Source organism: Carcharodon carcharias, chromosome 8, assembly GCF_017639515.1.
Source record: "Carcharodon carcharias isolate sCarCar2 chromosome 8, sCarCar2.pri, whole genome shotgun sequence".
Classification (NCBI taxonomy): domain Eukaryota; kingdom Metazoa; phylum Chordata; class Chondrichthyes; order Lamniformes; family Lamnidae; genus Carcharodon; species Carcharodon carcharias.
The window spans coordinates 18,161,507-18,186,537 of record NC_054474.1 but is presented as its reverse complement, the minus strand read 5'-3'; the positions used below and the strand labels follow the sequence as shown (position 1 = coordinate 18,186,537).

Genomic DNA, 25,031 nt, shown 5'->3' with positions numbered 1-25,031 from the left:
TGCAGGGAGCCTGGGAGGAGAGAGAAGGGGAGGTGTGTGTGTACAGTCACACTGTGAGTACACAAGCCAGATTGAGTGTGAGCGCACAGACATAGCGAGTGTTATTGTGTGCACAGGGTACACCAGGTGTTATTGTGTGCACAGGTACACCAGGTGTTATTATGTGCACAGGTACACCAGGTGTTATTGTGTGCACAGGTCCACCAGGTATTATTGTGTGCACAGGGTACACCGGGTATTGTTGTGTGCACAGGTACACCGGGTGTTATTGTGTGCACAGGGTACACCGGGTGTTATTGTGTGCACAGGGTACACCGGGTGTTATTGTGTGCACAGGGTACACCGGGTGTTATTGTGTGCACAGGGTACACCGGGTGTTATTGTGTGCACAGGGTACAGTTTCTCTTTCCGGACGGGATGTTTTGTGGATTGCGCTGGTCAGGCAAAATTATGAAACAGGGAACTTGGTTTTGCAACAGGGGCGCACGGAGCCAATTAGGAGCCAGGGAGCCAGCACGTGGGTCTCCGCCCCCTCCCCCACCCCCGGCTCTGTTTATGTAACGGGGCGGTTCAGCAGGGAGCGGGATCTCTGAGCGGTAGCGGAGATCCGCTGGGCTACGTCGGGAGGATGGAGCAGGTGCTGGCGTGTCCGCGGTGCCGCCGCCTGCTCCGGGAGCCGGTCACCGCCGCCTGCGGGCACTCGCTGTGCCGCCGCTGCTACTGCTACTGCTACAGCTACAGCTACAGCGGCGGCGTGAGCCCGGGCTGCTGCCCGGTTTGCCGGGAGCCGCAGCCGGAGGTGCCGGGCAGCCGGCTGAATGTGCTGGCCAGCGGGCTGCTGCAGAAGTGGTTCGCCCGGGAAGGGCGGCTGAACCCGGGCGGCGGCTTGGCCGAGCCCCCGGAGACCGGTAAGCGGAGAGAGAGAGCGCTCCGGCTAACAGCCTGTACGTGCCGCAGGGTTTATGTAACAAGGGCATCGGGACATGGTCCACATCGGAATAGAAATAGAAACCTAACCTCAAACCCCAACTTCAGGTGGCTCTGTGCTGCCGACAGGCCAGGACTTGCTGGGAGGGAGGGAGGGAGGGAGGGAGGGGGGGGTGGAGACACGGGACATTCCGGTTTGATAGGGACTCTCCTGAGTCACTGTAAATGCCCCCGCCCCGCGGCGGCTTGGGAGCGCTGCTCACCAGCTCTGGAGGCTGGTCCAGGGAAGGCTATTCGGCCCTTTGTGCCTGGGCAGGCCCTTTCGTGTGATGTTGATTTATTGACCGAGATGGTGAGGGTGGGGGGGGGGGGGGTGTAGGGGTGAGGGTAGGGGGTAGGGGTGGTGGTGGGAGGGTAGGTGGGTAGGGGTTGGGGGTGAGGGTGCGGGGGTTGGGGGTGAGGGTGGGGGGGGGGGGGTGGGGGGTAGGGGGGGTCGGGGAGGGGGTGTAGGGGTGAGGGTGGGGGGTGTACGGGCGGTAGGGGTGAGGGTAGGGGTTGTAGGGTGGGGGTGGGGGTGTAGGCGTGGGGATGGGGGGTTGAGGGTAGGCGGGTCGGGGGTAGGGTTGGGGGGTAGGGGGGTCGGGGAGGGGGTGTACGGGCGTTAGGGGTGAGGGTGCGGGGGGGGTAGGGGTGAGGGTAGGGGGTAGGGGTGGTGGTGGGAGGGTAGGTGGGTAGGGGTTGGGGTGAGGGTGCGGGGGGTGTAGGGGTGAGGGTAGGGGGTAGGGGTGGTGGTGGGAGGGTAGGTGGGTAGGGGTTGAGGGTGAGGGTGGGGGGGTTGGGGGTGAGGGTGGGGGGGGGGGTGGGGGGGTAGGGGGGGTCGGGGAGGGGGTGTAGGGGTGAGGGTGGGGGGTGTACGGGCGTTAGGGGTGAGGGTGCGGGGGGGGTAGGGGTGAGGGTAGGGGGTAGGGGTGGTGGTGGGAGGGTAGGTGGGTAGGGGTTGGGGGTGAGGGTGGGGGGGTTGGGGGTGAGGGTGGGGGGGGTGGGGGGTAGGGGGGGTCGGGGAGGGGGTGTAGGGGTGAGGGTAGGGGTTGTAGGGTGGGGGTGGGGGTGTAGGCGTGGGGATGGGGGGTTGAGGGTAGGCGGGTCGGGGGTAGGGTTGGGGGGTAGGGGGGTGAGGGTAGCGGGGGTAGGGGTGGGGGGGGGTGTGTGTGTTGGAGCGGGGTGGTGGGGGGGTGTGTGTGTTGGGGGGGGGTGGGGGGGGGTTGTGTGTGTTGGAGCAGGGTGGTGGGGGGGGGGGTTGTGTGTGTTGGGGTGGGGGGGGGGTTGTGTGTGTTGGGGTGGGGGGGGGGAGTTGTGTGTGTTGGGGGGGTGGGGGGGGGTTTGTGTGTGTTGGGGGGGTGGGGGGGGGGGTTGTGTGTGGTGGGGTGGGGGGGGGGTTGTGTGTGTTGGGGTGGGGGGGGGGGTTGTGTGTGTTGGGGTGGGGGGGGGGTTTGTGTGTGTTGGGGTGGGGGGGGGGGTTGTGTGTGTTGGGGGGGTGGGGGGGGGTTTGTGTGTGTTGGGGGGGGTGGGGGGGGTTTGTGTGTGTTGGGGGGGTGGGGGGGGGTTTGTGTGTGTTGGGGGGGTGGGGGGGGGTTTGTGTGTGTTGGGGGGGTGGGGGGGGGTTTGTGTGTGTTGGGGGGGGTGGGGGGGGGTTTGTGTGTGTTGGGGGGGGGTGGGGGGGGGGTTGTGTGTGTTGGGGGGGGGTGGGGGGGGTTGTGTGTGTTGGGGGGGTGGGGGGGGGTTGTGTGTGTTGGAGCAGGGTGGGGGGAGTTGTGTGTGTTGGGGTGGGGGTGGGGGGGGTGTGTGTTGGGGTGGGGGGGGTTGTGTGTGGCGTGGTGGGGGGGGGGGTTGTGTGTGGCGTGGTGGGGGGGGGGGGTGTGTGTGTTGGGGTGGGGGGGGGGGGTTGTGTGTGTTGGGGTGGGGGGGGGGGTTGTGTGTGTGTGTGGCGTGGTGGGGGGGGGGGGGGGAGTTGTGTGTGTTGGGGTGGGGTGGGGGGGGGGGGGTTGTGTGTGTTGGGGTGGGGGGGGGGAGTTGTGTGTGTTGGGGTGGGGTGGGGGGGGGGGAGTTGTGTGTGTTGGGGTGGGGGGGGGGGTTGTGTGTGTTGGGGTGGGGGGGGGGTTGTGTGTGTTGGGGTGGGGGGGGGGGGTTGTGTGTGTTGGGGTGGGGGGGGGGAGTTGTGTGTGTTGGGGTGGGGTGGGGGGGGGGGGAGTTGTGTGTGTTGGGGTGGGGTGGGGGGGGGGTTGTGTGTGTTGGGGTGGGGGGGGAGTTGTGTGTGTTGGGGTGGGGGGGGGGGGAGTTGTGTGTGGTTGGGGCGGGGGAGTTGTGTGTGTTGGGTTGGGGGGGGGGTTGTGTGTGTTGGGGTGGGGGGGGGGAGTTGTGTGTGTTGGGGTGGGGGGGGAGTTGTGTGTGGTGGGGGGGGGGGGAGTTGTGTGTGTTGGGTTGGGGGGGGGTGTTGTGTGTGTTGGGTGGGGGGGGGTGTTGTGTGTGTTGGGTGGGGGGGGGGTGTTGTGTGTGTTGGGTGGGGGGGGGGTGTTGTGTGTGTTGGGTGGGGGGGGGGTGTTGTGTGTGTTGGGTGGGGGGGGGGGTGTTGTGTGTGTTGGGTGGGGGGGGGGTGTTGTGTGTGTTGGGGTGGGGGGGGGGTGTTGTGTGTGTTGGGGTGGGGGGGGGGGGAGTTGTGTGTGTTGGGTTGGGGGGGGGGGTGTTGTGTGTGTTGGGGTGGGGGGGGGGGAGTTGTGTGTGTTGGGTTGGGGGGGGGGTGTTGTGTGTGTTGGGTTGGGGGGGGGGTGTTGTGTGTGTTGGGGTGGGGGGGGGGGGTGTTGTGTGTGTTGGGGTGGGGGGGGGGGAGTTGTGTGTGTTGGGTTGGGGGGGGGGTGTTGTGTGTGTTGGGTGGGGGGGGGGGTGCAGTCGCTGGACACTTGCCATTTTCACAAAAACAATCTTGTTTTGGGAAAGGAGAGTTTACAAAAGGGGCAGTGATAGGCTAATGGCACATGTCAGTGATTCCCGTGATGTTTAATCCCAATTAATGTTTCTCATGCCTCTAATAACAGCCTTGTATAACTGACATGACATTGCAAGGGTGGAGACTTAAAAGAAGGACATGACTGCCTTGCAATGCTAGAAGAATTATATATATATGGAACATCTTGTAGCTGTTGATCGGCACTTGGTTTCATTCCTTGAACTGGTTTGCCAAATGATTTATGGCCTTTGAATTTCATGTGTCCCTTCAGTTGCATAAGCTCTGCCCAAACCCCAGCTGAAGTAACTGCTTAGTTCTGGGCACCCCACCTCAGGAAGGATATATTGATTGGGTTTTGTGGGAGTGCAGCATAGATTCACCAGAGTGATACCAGGGCTAAAAGGTTTAAGTTATGAGAACCAGTTCCATAGAATAGGCTTGTAATGACCTATGTATAGAAGAAAAAGGGGGTGATATGACTGCGTTGTTAAAAGGATTCAATAGGGTTGATAGGAACTATTCCCTCTAGTGGGGGAGGTGAGTGGTGGTGTCATTTCGACAGCTCTGATTTCTCCTCTCACCACCTATCCATAAACGGAAATGTGTTTTTGATTTCCCCCTTTATAAGCATTGGCGTATCTTTCACTAACCCTTCAGCTCAGGAGGGATCCAATCCTCTACAAGTAACTCCACAGCGAACTCAGGATAGGGTTAATTTATTTCACGTGCACTCGAAATGTGGGAAGGGCGTTTTTCAATGTCCGCCCCCTTTTTGCATTCATACAATAAGAGGGATAAGGGAAAGGAAGGGGTTCAGGGCAAAGACCGCAGACAAAATAAGAATTATGGTTTCACATGAGTCCAGAGTTCAGTAACTCAATGTCCATTGAAGGTTCTATCAGTTGGCTTTGACTGACAGAATGTCTAGTCTTGGTCCTAGGAACTCAATTACAGGTTGAGTCCGTCGAAGATGCAGCAAAGTATTCTTGAATCCTGGGAATTAGTTCATTTTTGTAGGTGAAACAGTGTTCTTTCTGGAGATCGGACCTTGAGAGAGATGGTCTGAGCCGGAGTCCAGTTTTCTCCTGAGGTTAAACCGCCAAAGAAGATGGAATCTGAAAGCTGCGTAATTAAAACAATTCAAACAGCTTCAGTCTCGGTCACGTGACAGGGTGGTTTCAGGTTGAGCTATTCTGTTAATGAGGCCCCCTTGTTAAAACCCATTGTGTTTTGAGCAGGTAACTGTGGAGCCATGAGCACAACATTGGAAATGAGGAGTCGCAAATAGCTCTGCCTTTGTCCATAGCTGGCTGGCGTAGATGGCCCTTCTACTATCCTTGGTGTTGGCTTGTCTGGAACGTTTATACAATGCAAGGAGTGTTGCATTCCAGGGGTTTGCTAGGTTAGTCTTTGTCCATTTTTAAACAGCGCAGAAACTTCCAGAACTACCGACATGTAGTCAGTGGTGGCCATTTTATTAGTGCAGCCATTTGTCCATTTTAAAAAAAAACCAGGATTTAAACAAGAGAATGCAGAAAAGAAACAGATTTCTTTTAGATTTTTTTTCTTCGTGTGGACCAAAATTTTTCCAGCTTTGATGCAACTGTTTTTCCACAGATGCTGCCAGACCTCTGTATTTACAGCATTCTCTGTTTGTATGAACACTTTTTGGGTGGTGTTTTTTTTATTCATTCATTTGTGGGCATTGCTGGCTAGGTTAGCATTTATTGCCCATCCCTAATTGCCCTTGTTGACTGCACTTTTATGAGTGAAACACATTGCTGTGGGTCTGGAGTCACATGTAGGCCAGGCCAGGTGAGCACAGCAAATTTCCTTCCCTAAAGGACATGAGTGAACCAGACGGGTTTTTAATGATAATTGTTTAATGGTCGTCATTAGACTTTTAATTCCAGATATTTATTGAATTCAAATTCCACCACCTGCTCAGAAATTCACACCATCCTTGTTCAGCGTGTCCAGCCTTACAGAATACCTCCCACTTATCCTAGAACTAGTGTCAGTATCCAGAAGTGAAACTTACTGGGAACCACTCGTTCTTCCTTACTGGAGCACATGATTGGTCCTTCACTTGCCTGGATAAATGCAGCTCCAACAACACTTGAAGCTTGAAGCCATCCAGGATAAAGCAACGTGCTTGATTGGCACCCCATCCATAAACATTCGCTCCCTCCACCACCAATGAACAGTGGAGCAGTGTGTACCATCTACAAGATGCACTGCAGGAACTCATCAAGCCTCCTTAGACAGCACCTTCCAAATCCTTGACTGCTACCATCTAGAAGGACATGGGCAGCAGACGCACAGGAACGCCACCACCTGCAAGTTCTTCTCCAAGCCACATACCATCCTGATTTGGAAATATATCATTGTTCCTTCACTGTTGCTGGGTCAAAGTCATGGAACTCCCTCCCTTACTTTACTGTGGGTGTACCTACACCACATGGACTGCAGCAGTGTAAGAAGGCAGTTCATGACCACCTTCTGAAGGGCAATTAGGGATTGGCAATAAATGCTGGTCTAGCCAGCCACACCCACATCCCAGGAATAAAAAAAGTAATCCTGAGAATCTGTCCCCTCTGCAGACCTGTTCAAATCTAGTTTCCTCATCCCCTAAACTCATCCTGCTAGATTTCAGAACCTTATCCATCTCTCTGACCCTCTCTGTGGCCCCTTCGTGGACTGATTACTTCTCTTGTGTAACCTTTCCAGTTCATGTCCTTCAGAGAATACAAAGGATCTGTAATCGTCAGTCTGCATCACCTTGTAGTTCTCTGCCCAAACTATAAGTCAGACTTTGTCCTCCTGAAGTCACTTTTGGTCCTTTTTTCCATTAACCATGCTCCCTATTTTTTGTGATTGCAAATGTTAATATTCAAGTCCTGACCTTTACTTACATATGAAAGGCATCTATTACCCATTAACTCCTTTCTGTGCAGTAACCAAAATCCATCATGCTACTACTATATTCCCTTTAATACCACAAGATTGTGTACATTCATGGACTTTCACAAGTTCACAAAGTCAATCACATTTTTTTACCGATGCGTTGCTATTTTCCCAACAAACTATTAAACTTTTCAGACGTGACTTGCTGCAAAAAGTCTACATTAACTATTTAATTAACTTGTCTGTCTCTCGGAGAGTATGAATTTCATTATTTTATGGCCTCTGGAGTCTCTTGCACCTTCAACATGACTGATTATGGTTAGATCCTGCAAATCCATTGGCATGATAAGTGCATCAACAACAGTGTTGTCGCTCAGGCCTGTGACAGAGGCTGTAGGTCGCGCATTGGACTTTTCAGTCACCTGAGAACTCATTTTTAGTGTGGAAGCAAGTCATCCTCGACCCCGAGGGACAGCCTAAGAAAGAAAGAAGAGGATTATAGTTACCTGGTTTTATTCTCCCTTTTGGAACACTGACACCCTCTAGCCCAGTTCTTTGACATGATTGCAACACAAAATATTCTCCCTTCATCACGCTTCCAAAAATATTATTTTGATGGCATAAAAAAATTCATAAAAAAGACACGCCATGTCATCAGTTGTGGATCATCAAGACACTGGATACTTAGGATAAACCAGGCTACTGGCAGTGTGAGGAGAGATTAAATGGGTGGGTAGAGTCCTTAATTAGGTAGAATGGGCCATGGGAGGACAGTATTTCATGATTTGCTTTAAATTCACGCTGACAGAAGTTTTCCAAACTTACTGAAGTCAAACTAGTCAGAATTGCACAAATCAGGGTCCATTACTGGTCTGTGTCATTATTTATCCGATACCAGGCAAGAACGTAGCAAGGGATTTGAAAACAAGCAAGTAAATAAGTTCCCAAAATAGAGGTAATTGGGTGAAGAGCATCAACCAGAAATGCTAATGCTGCTCCTCTCTGCAGATGTTGCCTGACATGCTGAATGTTTTCTTTTCCTGTGTTTATTTTGGATGCAATTAGATGTGCTGGATAGGGGAATGTGATTGTGCAGCATTTTTTGAAACAAAACTCCCCCTGCTGTTCCTGAAAGATCTTATATTCTCTAAACTAAAGGAGATGGAGGAAGCTCTTAGTATTGATTCATTTCGGTGCACATTTCTTTAAGAAAATAACACTTTTGGGATCCGGCATGTTAGTAATTGGAGATGGTCTTCTTCATTTGTCTGGCTGGGTTTAGAGCAACAACTATAATTTTACCTGAAGGTGGTCAAGCCAGGATGATATATCAGGAGGGGTGGTGTATATCGCTGTAATACCACCTTTGTGTTTATGAGTTGTGCATTGAGCCGTTATGTGTCCCATGGTCTGTTCCAGGTGACCACACTCACTGACAGGAGAGTTTTTAATTTTCAATTTGTGCATCAGGTATCCACATCTGCCATGGTTCGTATGGATGAGGTTTAGGGACGCGCACGAGCTTCGTGGGAGGTCAAAACCAGGAACCTTCTGTGTCGGGTCTTTCACAAGGTGTATGTTCATGACTTCTTCTGAGGACCATTCATTTCTTCCAGCTTATTGGAGACAGTGTCATGAGTGTAGGCTGTTTGGGAGGAACCAGGTAACTTTGGTCCTCTGGTCCCTATAGATCTCGACCATTGTGGAGGACTTTCTTCACCTCATGTCTGGGTCTATTGCAGACTGATTGATAAGAGATTGATTGCTGTAATTAGACAATGACTCCATGATTGTATTACGTGATTACAAGGATGGCAGAAGGTGAACTAGATACACCTTGGTATTTCTTTGTCCAGCAATTCCTGTGTCCCATTAATGACAGAAGGTTGCAGAGGTAGTCAGCCTGACTTACCATTCATCTTGCACCAACAGCACCTGATGGACAGCCCAAACCACCCCCCCCGAGTTGAAACACAGGGAGGGAGCCCAGGTGGCAGGGGATGGACTGGATGATTTGGAAGTCAAGTGTAAAAGGAATAGAGGGTCTCGAGTAGGGCACAAGATTCAGCTCCCTGTAAGTGGACCAGGATTGGACTGGGAGCTGCAATACCGAAAATGTTCCCCTGTGGCTGCTCTTTCACTGTTCACTTGTTTGTTGAGCTCAGCCTGCTGCCTGGACAGCGTGTCTTGAGTGTAAATTTTGGGGAATGTCCAGAACTTGAACTGGTGGCTGTGTTAAAAGTGTAATGTATTGTACCTTCTTCTCCTTTTCCTCTTCTGTAGAACCTGTCACTGGAAACGGACAGGGCGTCTGCAGGGCGCACAAGTGTTTTTAACGCAGGATGTCCACAGTGGGAAGTGTCTGATGGTCCTTCAACCAAGAGAGAAAGAGGCAACAACCAAACTTTCTGCAGAAAAGATGGTCACATCAACTAAAGTTAAAAGTAAATGTTACACTACCTGTCACACAGCAGTGCAGAAGGTGTAATGTGCAAATGTTGGGAGTGCTCCATCTTGTCTGCCTATAGCTTTGTCTATTATTAATATAAAAATGCTTATCTCCTCTCCAGGTTCTGATGAGGAGGATGTCCCAGACTCCTCCTCCTGCTCCCAGTCTGTGCCTCCTGATCTCCTTAGTATCTCGGATTTTGAGTGCTCAGTCTGCACAAGGTGAGTGGAATTATTTGCTGAATAATCAGTGAAGTGATCCACACCCAGCAGTCTCCCCGAGACTCTGTCAGAGGGAAGCTTGCGCTGCTGCCTTTTTTTATTGTAATGTGGTTGGTTGAATTGGTTTCAGTCATGCATTTGAGAGAAAACACAAGACAAACAGAATGGTAGGAGGCTATTCGGCTCCTGGAGGCTATTCTACCATTCAGTGAGACCATGGCTGATCTGCATCCATCAGCCCACCTTGGCTCCTTGTCTATTATTACCCTCAACCAACAAAAATCTATTGATCTCAGATTTGAAATTATTAATTGAGTTGGCACTTATTGTGTGAACAAAGTGTTTCCTAAGCTTTCTCTTAATGACCTAGCTTTGATTTTAAATCTATTTCTTGTTGTCCTAGACTTCTCCCAACAGTGGAAAATGTTTCTCTCTACTCCATTCGTCCCTTCCAAAATCTTAGAACCCTTAATTGCCCTTAACCTTCTATATTCCAGGGATACCCCAAGCCTAGTTTATCTAATCTCCTGTCTTAATTTAACCCTTAGTGTCCTGGTAACATTCTGGAAAACTGCACCGCACTCTTTTTCCAATGCCGGTGTGCTGTTCAGGACTGTACGCAGTCCTTCAGATGTGCTCTGACCAGGGCTTTGTATAGCTTTAGAAAAACATCCCCCCCCACCCCCAACCGATTTGTATTCTAGCCGTCTAGTTATAAAGGTTAATATTTCGTTAGCTTTATTTTTTTTTTTTTGTACGGGGTCCGCTCAATCTCTTTGGTTCTCCACTGTTCAGTTTTTCACCATTTCCAAAAATTCTCAGATCTATCCCTCTCTTTTGTCCAAAATGATTAACCTCTTTATTGCCTGCATTGAAATCTGTCTGCCACAAATTCATCCACGTGCTTAATCTATCATAGTTTTACACTTTTATGTTCCCACCCTTACTTTTATTTTCTTTCATGGGAGGTGGGTGTCTGCTAAGAGCAGCATTTGTTGCCCATCCCTAATTGCCCTTGAACTCAATTGCTTGCTCGGCCATTTCAAAGGGCAGTTAAGAGTCAACAACATTGCTATGGGTCTGGAGTCGCATGCAGGCCAGATCAGGTAAGGAACAGCAGAGTTCCTTCCCTGAAAGGACATTGGTTAACCAGATGTGTTTTCACAATAATCAATGACGGTTGTCACGGTCACCATTACTGAGACCAGCTTTATATTCCAGTTTCATTATCTGAATTTAAATTCCTCCAGCTGCTGCAGTGGGATTTGAGCCTGTGTCCCCAGAGCATTTGTTTGGGCCTCTGGCACCATCTCCCCATCTTTCCAACAATCCTTTGTGTCATCAGCAAACTTGGATATAAAGCCGCCTTATGTTATCTGAGTCATTAAAAGATATTGTGAATAGTTGAGGCCCCCGAATAGATCGTGTGGGGCACCTCTAGCCATTTCCTTCCAGTTATGCGCATTGTCCTAATCTAGAGCTCTACTGTCTAGTCAATCTCCTAACCTGGTCAATAATTTGATTTCAATTTCAGGAACCTTAAGCTTAGCAAAATCTTATCAAATGCCTCCTAGAAGTCCATATACACTACACCCATTCCTTGTCTACTACTAGTTACTTCCCCAACAAATTAAATTGTGTTCATCAGGCATGACCTACCTTTTACAAATGCATGTTGGCTCCCTGTACTATGATCAGTTGTCTATTGAGTGCCCAGTAGGCCTGTCCTTAATTACAGATTCCAGTTTATGACCAACGTTGGACTAACGGGCCTGTAATTATAGGGATTGGCTAGACTGAGTGAGGGCAGCTCTAGAAGGGCTGTACCATTATTCAAGGAGGGTGTACTGGATAATGAAAGAAAGAAAAAACTTTTTAATTATTGGAGTGTGTGAAACGGGGAAGCCAAATTGCGTACAGCAGGATCCCACAAATGAAGTGAGATAAATGATCACATCATCAGTTTTTGGAGGCATTGTTTGCGAGAGCAATTTCGGTTAGATCACTGGGGTAACTTGCTGCTCTGTGTGATAGGGCTGGGAACAGATTTGCAAGGGGCATGGAGTGGCAGTGGGGACCGTTGTGTGGGGCTGGTGGGGCCTGCAGTGGGTGTGCTGGGTGGAATCAGGTGTGTAACTGGTCTCTCACATCAGCTCAGCAGTGGTTCAATGTCTGACGTGTGAATTGTTGCTTTCCAGGTTACTGTTCGAACCAGTCACCACCCCCTGTGGCCATACCTTCTGTAAGAAATGTGTCGAGCGATGTTTGGATTACAGACCCTGCTGCCCCCTGTGCAAGGAGGATCTAAGAAAGGCAAGTTTAGGAGAGTGGGTTCATATCCATGTATGAGGTAACGGGCATATGCACAGGGCCCATATGTGCACATGGAGGCGTGGGCACACACACTACATAGACAGACACGGTCATGGGAGCATAGGCTCACAGCACATGGACAAATATAGTACATGGAAGCTCAAACTCATGGTACATGGGAAGCTGGGACCGTCTGAAGTTCTTCCCTCTGTTGTCCTCAGTTCCTGCAGCAGAGGCTGTACCGGGTCACCCAGCTCCTTGACAGCCTCATCACCATTTATTTCTCCACGGAATTCGCAGAGAGGAAACGGCTGAATGAAGTGGAAATGGCCGAATTGTCCAAGTACGTTACAACAACTGGAGGGGGAGGAAAAGAGAGTGGGAAGGGTACAGGAAGGGTGGGAAAAGGGGAGGGTTTTGGTGAGAGAGGGAGGTGGGGTGGTCATGAGAGAGTGCAAAGGGTGGGGTTGAGGCAGGGAGCAGGTGGGTGGTGGGTGCTGGGGAGGGTCACGTGGCGAAGAAGGGAACCCAGGCCAGCTGGTTATAAAGGGGTGTTGGGGAGCGGTGGGAGCTGGCAAAGAGTGGAGGTAGAAGCGAGTTGGAGGCTGATGTGAGGCATGGGGATTATGGAGGGTGAGGAGGGAGAGTGGGGTTGAGATGTGGAGGTGGTGTGTTAGGGTTGAGGTAGGAGAAGGGATATTGGGAGGAGTATGAGACTGAGGGACAGGGACAGCTTCATGGGAGAGGACAAAGGGGAGAGAGGCAGAGGTGAGGTAGTCTCCTTATTTAAGGAAGAATGTAAATGCATAGGAGGCAGTTCAGAGGAGGTTTACTAGGATTGACATCTGGAATGAGGAAAGGTCACACAGACTGACCTTGTTTCCACGAGTTTAGAAGAATGAGGGGTGATTTGAAGTAAGTGAGATCCTGAATGGTATTGACAAGGTGGATGTGGAAAAGATGTTTCCTCTGAGGGGCGAGTCTAGAACAAGGGGGTACTGTTTTAAAATTAAGGGTTTCCCTTTTTGGGCAGAGAGGAGGAGAACATTTTTTTTGAGGTTTGTGCAACTTGGGAATTCTCTGCCTCGGATGGCGGTGGAGGTGGGGTCATTGCATATTTTTAAGGTAGAGGTGGATAGATTCTTGTTAGGCGAGGGAATCAAAAGGTTATCGGGGGTAGATGGGAATATGGAAATCAAAACGCAAACAGATCAGCTGCAATCTTATTGAATGGCAGAGCAGACTGAAGGGGCCGAAAGGCCTAATGCTGCTCCAATTTCGTATATTTGTGTGTATTGTGTTGAGGTCAGGGGGATGTTTAAGTTGGATTCTGCTGCCAGTAATCAGAAAAACATGAACTGAGTCAATTTTCTTCTCCTAGTTTGACGAACAACATTCCAATCTTTGTCTGCACAATGGCATTCCCAGGAATCCCCTGCCCACTGCACATCTTTGAGCCCCATTACAGACTGATGTTGCGACGCTGCCTGGAGACAGGAACTAAAACATTCGGAATGTGTGTAAGCGATCGTGGAAAAATGTACGTACACATGTTTGGAGCTGATACCATTACTGTTGCTGTAGAAACTGCCTCACGGGGCAATTGTACACCACCTAAGACACCATGTCAAAATTACTTCATCCCAACGCAGGCTTCACAGAGTATGAATGAGCCCGTCTCTTTGGATTGTTAATGCAGTATTTAGATGATTGAGTGTAGATATGTGACTAAATTCAATCTGTTGTATATTGGTAGGCTTAGTCTGATGTGATGCAGATGTTCTATGTAAGATTATTGAACGTTACAGCATGGAAAGAAGTCATTTGGGCCCATCTGAGTCTGCACCAGCTCTTTCAAAGAACAATCCTGTTTGTTCCATTCCCAGTTCTTTTTCCATAACCCTGATTTTTAAAAATTTTTTTCTCCAAATATTTAAAGGAAGAGAGTGACTATAGTATACATTGTCCCTTACAGGCAGAGACAGGAGAAATTATTATGGGGAATGAGGAAATGGCAGAGACTTTGAACAAATATTTTGTGTCTGCCTTTTTGTTTGTTGAACAGCTATGGGTTTGCTCTGCTGCTAATGAATTTAACTGGTCTGATTCTGTGTTCCAGTGAGTTCAGACCTTAGGCTGATTGCTGGACCCTCAGTTTTGCAGATTATGGCTGTATGCTGAAGATTGAAGGAAGTCAGGCCCTCCCAGATGGTCGGTCTCTGGTCAACACTGTTGGCGGACGTCGCTTTAAGGTGTTAAGAAGAAACCAGAGAGATGGCTATAACACAGCCGATGTTGAATACTTGGAGGACAAAACGGTAAGTGTGCGCAGAGCTCACAGTGAGGAACACCATGTCCTGGCCAGCAGTAGGGTCAACCCTCACTGTATGAAAGGCTGCGTAGGTGTCACAGAAGGGAGAACAGCACACGAGTTTCAGCTCTGGGAGCTGCTGGCAAATGCTTAATGTGAGACATCATCAAACAAAACTGGCCATGCACTGGTGCATCAACCCTCCCCTCCAACATATCGATGCTTCCTGCTTCAACCACTCCTTGTGGTAACATGTTATCGCTCTTTTTTTTCTAAATTCCTTCTTAATTTTTTTTTTTACATGTTAATGATCTTGTATTTATGTCCTAAAATAGAAACAAAATACTGCAGATGCTGGAAATCTGACATTGAAAACAGAAAGTGCTAGGAAATACTCTAAGTCTGGCACCATCAGACCTGCCTAGTATTTCCAACACTTTCTGCTTTTATCTTGTATTTATGTCCTCTTGTTCAGGACTCCCCAACTGGTGGAAACAATTTCTGCAGATCCACCCTGTCAAACCCGTTTGTCATTTTTAAAGACCTGAATCAAGTCTCCTCCAACCTTCTCTTTTTCATGAGGAAAGAGTCCCAGTCTGTTCAAACTTTTCTGATGGTTGCAGCCTCTCGATTCTGCTAACAACCTTGTAAATCTTTTTTTGTATTTTCTCCACTGCCTCCATATTATTTTTAAGGTATGGATACTAGAACTGTTCAGAATGTTGTCTAACCAAAGTTCGATACAAATTTATTACCCCTGTTCCAGAATAGTTTGCAGTTTTTTAATGGTCTTATTGGCTCACACTGCTGCTTTTTGGGATTTATGTCTTGGTGTTCCTCAACCCCACTGCACCTCTATCCCATGTAATTTTTCATTATCCACAGAATAAGTGACCCTCCATTTGCCTCTCCCTAAAACAAGTCTCGAGCACTGTGTGAAATTAGCCCAGGCAATTGTGATAAAACCCTACCATTGTCGTCAGAGCAACATTTATTTACCATAGAATCATTAGAATGGTTACAGCACAGAAGGCGGTTATTCAGCCTGTCATGTCTGTGCCAACTCCCTGTACCTAATGCCACTCCCTTGCCTTTTCCTTGTAGCCCTTCAAATATTTCCCCTTCAGGTAATGATCTAAGTCTTTTTTGAAAGCTGCAATTGGTCAGCCACCACTATGCTCTCAGGCAGTACATTCCAGATCCTAACAACTTCCTGCATAAAGACACTTTTCCTCCATTGCTTCTTTTGCTTATACCTTAAATCAGTGACCTCTGGTTCTTGATCCTCACACCAATGAGAATTTCCTTATCTACTCTGTCCAGATTCCTCATGATGTTCAATACCTTTGTCAAATCACCTCTCAACCTTCTCTTCTCCAAGGAGAATAGCCCCAGCTTCTCCAATCTATCTATAACTGAAGTTACTGATCCCTGGAACAACTTTTGTGAATCTGTTCTCTAATGCCCCTCTGTAATGCCTTCACATCCTTCCTAAACTGTGATGGCCAGAACTGGATGCAATACTCCAGTTGAGGCTGAACAGTGTTTTATACATGTTTAACACAACTTGCTTGTTTTTATACACTCTCTACCCCAAGTTACAAAGCCTAGGATCCTGTATGCTTTATTCACCACTTTCTCAACCTACTTTGCCACCTTCACTGACTCAGGCACATATGCCTCCAGGTCTCTCTGCTTCTGCATCCCCTTAGAATTGTTACATTGCCTCTTCCTGTCCTTCCCACCAAAATGAATCACTTCACACTTCTCTGTATTAAATTTCTTTTGCCATCTTCTACTTGTCTGCCCATTCTATCAACCTGTGCTTGTCCTTTTGAAGTTCTACACTATCTTCCTCATAGTTCCCAATACTTCCAAGTTTAGTGTCGTCCACAAATTTTGAAATTGTGCCCTGTAAGTCAAAGTCTATATATCAGGAAGAGCAGGGGTTGTAACACCAACATTTGGGGAGCCCACTATAAACCTTCCTCGAGTCCGAAAAACAAAACAGTTGTGCACCATGGCTCTGTTTCTTGTCACTCGGCCAATCTCTTATCTATGTTGCTACTGTCTCTTTTGTTCTGTGAACTCTAACTTTGCTGACAAATCTGTTGTGCTGCACTTTATCAAATGCCTTTTGGAAGTCCATGTAAATTACATCAACATTTCTCTCAACAACCCTTTCTGTTACCTCATGAAAAACCTCTAGGAAGTTAATTAAACACAATTTGCCCTTAACAAATCCATGCTGGTTTTCCCAAATTGACCCGCGTTTTCCCAAATGATTAATTTTGTCCCGAGAAAGCTTCAACATTGCTGAGGTGAAAGTGACTGGCCTGTAGTTGCTGGGCTTATCCTTCCACCTTTTTCTGAACAAGGGTGCAACATTTCCAGTTCTTCAGCCCCCTGGATGTAAGGAGGATTGGAAAATTATGGCCAGTGCCTCTGCAATTTCCACCCTTGCTTCCCTTAGTACCCTTGAATGTATCTCATTTAGCCCTGGTGACCTATCAACAAGTACAACCAACCTATCTATGCCTCCTTATCAATTTTGCTTTTGTCTCGACTAATGTCTTAACAATTTCACCATGACTTTGACAGCATCATCTTCTTGGTAAAGACAGGTACAAAGTATTCATTTAATACCTCAGTGATTTATTTTTGTTTGTCTTTTTTTGCCCCAGCCCCACCTCCATACATAAATTCTCCATTTCATCCCTATTCAGCCTGACTCCTAACCAGCCTTTTACCCTCTTACCAGCCTTTTACTACTTATATGCCTGCAGAAGACTTTGGATTCCCTTTTATGCTAGCTGCCAGTCTCTTATCATACTTTCTCTTGTTTTTTTTTTGATTCTCCTCTGAACCTTTTATATTAAGTCTGATTCTCAATTTTATTATCCACCTGACATCTGTCATAAGCACACTTCACTCTTCATCTTATTCTGTCTCTTTCCTCATCCAACCAGCTCTGGGTTTGTTTACCCTGCTTTTCCCCCTCATGGTAATGTTCTTTGATTATATCTGAACTATCTCCTTTTTAAAAGCCACCCGGTGTTCAATTATAATTTTGCCTGCGCATCTTTGATTCCAATTTGTCTTAACTCTAACCAAATAGATTCTGTCCTTGACCCCTCTGGAACATCTTTCTCCAGCACTGCAATGTTCTCCTTAATACCCCCAATCCTCCTCCTTTCTTTTCCTTTCCTGTCTTCCCTGAATGCCTGTATCCAGGAATATTTAATAAGACATAGGAGCAGAAGTAGGTCAGTTGGCCCATAGTCTGCTCCGCCATTCAATAAGATCATGGCTGATCTGATAATCCTCAATTCCACTTTCCTGCCTTTTCCCTATAACCTTTGATTCCCTTACTGAAAAATTTGTCTATACCTGGTCTTGCCCTACCATACCTCTTGATATCACCACAACATCATATTTCTATGTGGCTGTCTTCACCTGCAACTCAGGAACCATTTTTACCACACTGCATGCGTTCACATGAAGCATGAAAAGGAGAGAGGGAGGGAATTCTGGAGATTGGGACCAAGGCAGCTAATGGCATGCCTGCCAATAGTGGAGTAGTTAAAATCAAGGATGCTCAAGAGGCCAGACAACTCAGGGTTGTAGGGCTAGAGGATATTACAAAGATATGAAGGGATTTGAAAACAAGGATGAGAATTTAATCATGGAGTTGTTGCCAGACCGTTTGCCAATGTAGGGAGGCTGGTACAGGTGTAATGGCTAAACCGAAGTTGGTGCAAGTTAGGACATGGGCAGCAGAGTATTGGATGAGTTCAAGTTTAGAGGGAAGACCATAGGAGTGTGTTGGGCGAGTCAAGTCTAGAGGTAAGGAAAGTCATGGATGAAGGTTTCAGCAGCAGATGAGCTGAGGCAGGGGTGGAGTTGGGTGAAACAAAAACAGAATTACCTGGAAAAACTCAGCAGGTCTGGCAGCATCGGCGGAGAAGAAAAGAGTTGACGTTTCGAGTCCTCATGACCCTTCGACAGTTCTGTCGAAGGGTCATGAGGACTCGAAACGTCAACTCTTTTCTTCTCCGCCGATGCTGCCAGACCTGCTGAGTTTTTCCAGGTAATTCTGTTTTTGTTTTGGATTTCCAGCATCCGCAGTTTTTTTGTTTTTATCTCTGTGGAGTTGGGTGATGTTGTTAGGGTGGAAAATTTTGGTCTTATTGATGCATGGTGGGAAATTCATCCTGGGGTCAAAAACGACAAGCAGCCTGGTTCAGCATCAGATAGTTGTCAGGGAAGGGAATGAAGTCTGAGGTTAGGGATTGGAGTATGTCCCAGGCACCGAAGACATTGGCTTCAGTCTTCTGAATATGAAATTGGAGGAAATTTCTGCTCATCCTGTACTGAATGTCGGACAGCAGCCTGCCCATTTTGAGAGAGTGGAGGGGTTCCGAGAGGTGGTGGTGAGGTAGAGCTGAGGGTCCATAGCATACATGTGAAAACTGATGCGTTTCAAATGATATCACCAACGGACAGCATGTAGATGAGAAATAGGGGGCCAAGGATAGATACTTAGGGAACAGTAGAGGAAATGGTGTGGAAAGAGAAAACTCTCTGACTACCCTTAAGTAGATAACATCACAATCCCAGTCCGTTTTAAATTACTTACAATTTAACCCTATACTTTATTATGAGAGGAATTTAACATAAAGATCCATAAAAGGATGTTATGCTTCAGTTATGCAGGACATTGGTGAGATCACATCTCGAATACTGTGTGCAGTTCTGGAGTCCTTATTTAAAGAAGGATGTAAATGCATTGGAGGCAATTCTGCAGAGATTTACCAGATTGATACCTGGAATGAGTGGGTTGTGTTATGGGGAAAGGTTAGACAGACTGGGTTGGTTTCCACTGGAGCTTAGAAGAGTCAGGGGTGACTTGAATGAAGCATGTAAGATCCTGAATGGCCTTCGCAAGGTATATGTGGAAAGGATGTTTCCTCTTGTGGGTGAGTCCAGAACTAGCGGGCACTGTTTTAACATTAGGGGTCATCCTTAAAGGACAGAAATGAGGAGAATTTTTGAGTTGTGCGACTTTGGAACTTTCTGCCTCAGAAGGCGGGGCCATTGAATATTTTTAAGGCGGAGGTAGATAGGTTCTTGTTAGGCAAGAGAATCAGAGGTTATCAGGGGTAGATGGGAATGTGGAACTCAACACAAGCAGATCAGCCATGACCTTATTGTCTGGCAGAGCAGGCTTGAGGGGTCGAATGATCTACTTCTGCTCCTATTTCGTATGTTCGTATTAAGACATAATTGTAGAATGACACAGTGCAGAATGAGGCCATTTGGCATTTCATACCTGTGCTTATACCTCTTAAATTTTGTTTACAAATTCTATCTTGCATTCTATTTTCATTTACTCGCAGGACTGTCATCACTTCATTACAACAACCGAACTTTGTCCAAAGCGACTCTGACTGACTGAACCACTTCTATATGTAAATCCTGAGGTTCTTGCTGGTCAGATCTGCTTCCCCACCAACACTTTTTCCTTCACAGTCCCTCCTGAAAGAGCCGAGTTCAGGAATTCAGAGGGAATTTGAGTAGTGAGTGGGGGAACGGAGAGAATATTCCATCAGGGCTTGTGGGGACACTAGTTCCCTGTTAGAGTTCCTGGACTGGCCTTGTCAGGTGAATGATTTTCTATTAATGGGCAGCAGACTGGACTACTTGGAATAGGAATTGGTGGAAGAGTGATGGGGTGGGGGAAAGCGCAGGAGATTTCTTCTCTTCATTTGTTCATGGGATGTGAGCTTCGCTGGCAAGGCCACAAGGCCAGCATTTATTGCCCACTCCTAATTGCCCTTGAGGTGGCGATGAACAGCCTTCTTGAACTGCTGCAATCTGTGTGGTGTATGTTCAATGCTGTTAATGATTGAGAATTGGAGTCAGTGGCTGTTCCTGAGTTTTGCTCTCTCTCTCTTTATGTAGGTTGAAGGAGAAGAGCTCACTGAGCTCCGCCATTTTCAAAGGCGTGTGTATGAACAGGCCCGGAACTGGTTTGAGCATCTGCCAAGTGCGCTCCAGGGACAGATCCACACCCAGCACGGGCCCCTTCCAGACCAGGAAGAGGATGTACAGGTGAGGGGAGAGCTTGTGTTTCCCAGTTTAAATCAGACACTTAATCTGCCCTGCATAAAACTATTGCTGACAGGGCGGATCAACTTAACCCAGTCATGGTGTGGTTCATGGAGTTGTGGGGGAGGGGAGGGTGGGGGGCCTTCCAATTTTAAAATAGCAGTGGTTTGTTCCATGGGCTGGGGGGGATGTCAGTGCTAGAAACAGAACACTTCTCATTTTAGATATCTATGATTGACATCAAGTGTTTGCAGATCATGGATGCTACAGTAAGATGTGGAGTAATGCTCTTTCCACACTGTTCTATTAAATAGATATAGCATAGCAAATCTACTTCTGTTCCAGGAGAGTGGGTTTAGACTGGGTGTGTAATTTTTTTTCTCTTTCATGGGATGTGGGCAACACTGGCAAGGCCAGCATTTGTTGCCCGTCTGTAATTGCCCTTGAACTGGGTGCCTTGCTAGGCTATTTCAGGGGACATTTAAGAGTCAACCACGTTGCTGTGAGTCACATGTAGGCCAGACTGGGTAAGGACGGCAGATTTCCTTTCCTAAAGGATATTAATGAACCGGATGGGTTTTTATAACACCAATGATCATTTCAATTTAAATTCCAGCAGCTGCCATGGTGGGACTTGAACCCATGTCCCCAGAGCCTGGGCCTCTGGATTACTAGTCCAGTGACATTACCACTATGCCACCATTTCCCCATTAAAGAGTGTGGGGAGGGAGGGATAAGACCAGTGAGTAACCAGTAACTGCGCACAAAGTCGTGATGGCCTCTCATTGCTCCAGTTTACAAACTAGGTTTTTGCCTTGCCTCCCTATTTGCTGCCACCCTATGCGGCAGAGTCTCTGTGCACCATTGCTGGTAACAGAGCAATGTGGAGTCGAGCAGGACGATCGACGAAATCACAAGACAACAGGTTGTAGCCCCCTCCCCCTGCTCGCTGCAGTTTGATAACGGAGAACTCGTGGTGGATAACCTGTCAAAAAGTTGATGCGTTGCTCTGTTTGTTGGATTTCAGGCTTCCCCAGATGGTCCTTGTTGGTGCTGGTGGCTCCTCGCTGTTCTACCGATGGACTCAGCTCTTCAGACAATGGTGTTTTCATCCACATCATTGCATGACCGACTGATTCACCTCCAGAGGGTCCTGGATTATTTGGCACAGAATCCGATCCAGTAACCGACCCTAGGCTTTCATTGTGGAGCACAAGGGGGATGGTAGCAACTTATTACTATCATCCCAACTCAAACTTCTAGGGGATTTGAAGAGGGCAAGTGGAAGATATCTGTCTCTTGAACTCCTGGAGGCTGCAGTTTCCACTTGTCCAGTAATTGCTTATTGAAAACTGGGGGACCTGGAATCGCTAAAATCCTCTGATTTCATAAAAGAAATGAGTAGGGCATGAAGAGAGCAAATGACAGCAGAATTGGGTTTAAAAGTTCTTCAGTCCCTAGCTGAGACAGCTGAGGAGTTGGGAGGTTCTGAAATGATGTGATGGAATCGGACAGGGTGTGATTTGACCCCAACACGGGGAAGATGCAGAGATTCCTATCGTTCCCCATTGCATCACTGAGCTGAATGCCATCCCCAACATCTTTCACTGAGCAACAGGCTAGTTTCTGAGAACTCCACATCTCCAGTGGACAATGGCCACAAAATGGTGGCACCTGTGAAACCCTGACCTCTGCCATGGTGGCGGGGGGATTGGCGGGGTGGGGGGGAAGGCACAGAACACTTTTTTAACAACGTGACGCAAGCATTTGTATTTCTCAGGTGAATGGCTCGATGCTGATGTGAAGTAGTGAGTATTTTCCACACTTCACCCATTTCACCAGCAAATTATTATCATCATCCTGATCTCAAAATTTTTACAGCATAGAAGGCCAATCTGCCCATCATGTCTGCACTGGGTCTCTGAATGAGCAATTCACTTAGTGCCATTCTCCCGCCTCTTAGTGTCTTATGCAACACTTTTCTCTTCTCCCCCGCCCCCCCCCCGCCACCCCAATGTAGCAGCCTGTTTAAGAACTCATGAACCTCAATAATTAACGTGCAATTTTACAAACTCTCAATAGACTAAGGGAATTACAAAAGGGATCAATAAAGTAATTGGGCTCATGTGCATTTGCTTGCTGAGATTCTAAATTTGGCTTCAGCTCTTAGAATTGTGCAATTCTTCAATATCTTTGAATGTTTTAAGTTGCTGAGTATATGCTAAATGTTCACCACTCTGAATCCCATGCACAAATGACTGTCTTTATACAAAGTGACCACATAGGAACTTAGGAGCAAGCGTAGGACATTCAGTCCTTCAAACCCACTCCGCCATTCAATAAGATCATGACTGATCTGGTTGTGGTCTCAATTCCACTTTTCCGTCTGCCCCCATAACGCTTGCCTCACCTGTCTATCAAAAACCTGTCGAACTCTGCCTTAAATAAATTCAGTGACCCGGCTGTACTGCTCTCTGGGGAAGCGAATTGCACCTCCTAATGACCCTTTGACAGAGAAAAGTTATCCTCACCTTTGTCTTAAATGGCATACCTCTTATTCTTAAACTGTGCTCCCTGGTTCTAGTCTCCCCCACTAGAGGAAACATCCACCTTATCAATTCCCCTCAGGATCTAATATATTTCAATAAGATCACTTTCATTCTTCTAAACTCCAGTGGTTGTAAGCCCAACCTGTTCAATCTTTATTCATAAGATAAGCCCCTTATCCCAGAAATGAGTCAAATGAGCCTTCTTTGAACTGCTCTTAATGCAATTATCTCTCTCTTCAAATAAGGAGACCAAAACACTTCACAGTACTCCAGATGTGGTCTCACCAAGGCCCTGTACAGCTGCAGTAAAACTTCCCTACTTTTATATTCCATTCCCTTTGCAATAAATGCTAAAGTTCCATTTGCCACCTTAACCACTTGCTGTACCTGCATACTAACTTTTTGTGATTCATGTACCAGGGCGCCCAGATCCCTCTGTACCTCAGAGTTCTCCAATCTCTCTCCATTTAATTAGTATGCTGCTTTTCTATTCTTCCTGCCAAAGTGGACAAGCTCACATGTAATTTGAGCAAAATATGTTATAGAACCTAGAACACTACAGCACAGAAAGCAGGCCATTCGGCCCTTCTAGTCTGTGCCAAAATATTATTCCGCTAGTCCCATTGACCTGCACCAAGTCCATAACCCTCCAGACCTCTCCCATCCATGTATCTATCCAATTTATTCTTAAAACTTAAGAGTGAGCCCGCATTTACCACTGGCCTGTAATTACCTGGTTTACTTTTGGAGCCTTTTTTAAACAACGGAACAACATGAGCTACCCTCCAATCCTCCGGCACCTCAGCCGTGGCTAAGGACATTTTAAATATTTTTGCCAGGGCCCCTGCAATTTTGCACTAGTGTCCCTCAAGGTCTGAGGGAACATCATGTCAGGCCTGGGGAATTTATCAGATGGTAGCTCGTTCCACACTCTCACCACTCTCTGAGTGAAGAAGTTCCCCCTAATGTTCCACCTAAACCTTTCCCCATTCACCCTAAAGCCATGTCCTCTCGTGTTTATCTCTCCTAATCTAAGTGGAAAGAGTCTACTCGCATTTACTCTGTCTATACCCCTCATAATTTTGTAAACTTCTATCAAATCTCCCCTCATTCTTCTACGTTTCAAGGAATAAAGTCCTAAGCTGTTTAATCTTTCCCTGTAACTCAACTCCTTAAGACCCAGCAATATCTTAGTAAATTTTCTCTGCACTCTTTCAATCTTACTGATATCCTTCCTGTAGTTAGGTGACCAGAACTGCACACAATACTCCAGAGTTCACACAATACTCCAGAGTTGGCCTCACCAATGTCTTATACAACCTAACCATAACATCCCAACTCCTATACTCAATACTTTGATTTATGAAGGCCAGTGTGCCAAAAGCTTTCTTTACAACCCTGTCTACCTGTGACGCCACTTTCAGGGAATTATGTATCTGAACTCCCAGGTCCTTTGTTCCTCCGCACTCCTCAGTGCCCTACCATTTACTGTGTAAATCCTACCTTGGTTTGTCCTTCCAAAATGCAACACCTCAAACTTTTCCGCATTAAATTCCATCTGCCATTTTCTGGCCCATTTTTCCAGTTGGTCCAGATTCCTCTGCAAGCTTTGAAATCCTTCCTCGCTGTCCACAATGCCTCCAATCTTAGTGTCATCAGCAAACTTGTTGATCCAATTTACCACATTATCATCCAAATAATTGATATAGACAACAAACAACAATGGTCACAGCACAGATCCCTGAGGCAGACCACTAGTCACAGACCTCCAGTCTGAGAAGCAATCATCCACTACCACTCTCTGTCTTCTCCCACACAGCCAATTTCGAATCCAGTTTACAACATCTCCATGGATACCAAGTGTCTGAACCTTCTGAACTAACCTCCCATGTGGGACCTTGTCAAAGGCCTTACTAAAGTCCATGCAGACAACATCCACAGCCTTTCCTTCATCAACTTTCTTGGTAACCTCCTTGAAAAACTCTACAAGGTTGGTTAAACAAGACCTACCATGCACAAAGCCATGCTGACTATCCTTAATCAGCCCTTGGTTGTCCAAATAATTGTATAACTGATCTCTCAGAACACCTTCCAATAATTACCTACTACTGATGTCAGGCTCACTGGCCTGTAATTACCTGGTTTATTTTTTGGAGCCTTTTTTAAACAACGGAACAACATGAGCTACCCTCCAATCCTCTGGCACCTCATCCGTGGCTAAGGACATTTTAAATATTTTTGC

At 47.5% G+C, this 25,031-nt stretch overlaps 1 protein-coding gene across 1 annotated transcript; it reads left to right on the top strand.

Annotated features, from left to right (window-relative positions):
• Positions 1-567: 567 nt before the first annotated feature.
• LOC121280707 (LON peptidase N-terminal domain and RING finger protein 1-like) lies at positions 568-23,150 on the top strand. The gene is made up of 8 exons (XM_041192820.1): positions 568-908; positions 9,406-9,505; positions 11,704-11,818; positions 12,040-12,161; positions 13,200-13,358; positions 13,974-14,136; positions 20,094-20,243; positions 21,268-23,150. Exons 1-8 carry the CDS (start codon positions 629-631, stop codon positions 21,424-21,426), a joined length of 1,248 nt encoding a protein of 415 aa, XP_041048754.1. The 5' UTR covers positions 568-628; the 3' UTR covers positions 21,427-23,150.
• Positions 23,151-25,031: the final 1,881 nt, after the last annotated feature.

What these genes read in the sequence shown, in the direction of transcription:
- LOC121280707 (XM_041192820.1), top strand. Translation starts at nt 629, where the DNA reads ATGGAGCAGGTGCTGGCGTGTCCGCGGTGCCGCCGCCTGCTCCGGGAG. An exon ending in GCAAGGAGGATCTAAGAAAG is followed by an intron (nt 11,819 to 12,039) that starts GCAAGTTTAGGA and finishes TGTTGTCCTCAG; the next exon opens with TTCCTGCAGCAGAGGCTGTA. An exon ending in AATACTTGGAGGACAAAACG is followed by an intron (nt 14,137 to 20,093) that starts GTAAGTGTGCGC and finishes CTCTTTATGTAG; the next exon opens with GTTGAAGGAGAAGAGCTCAC.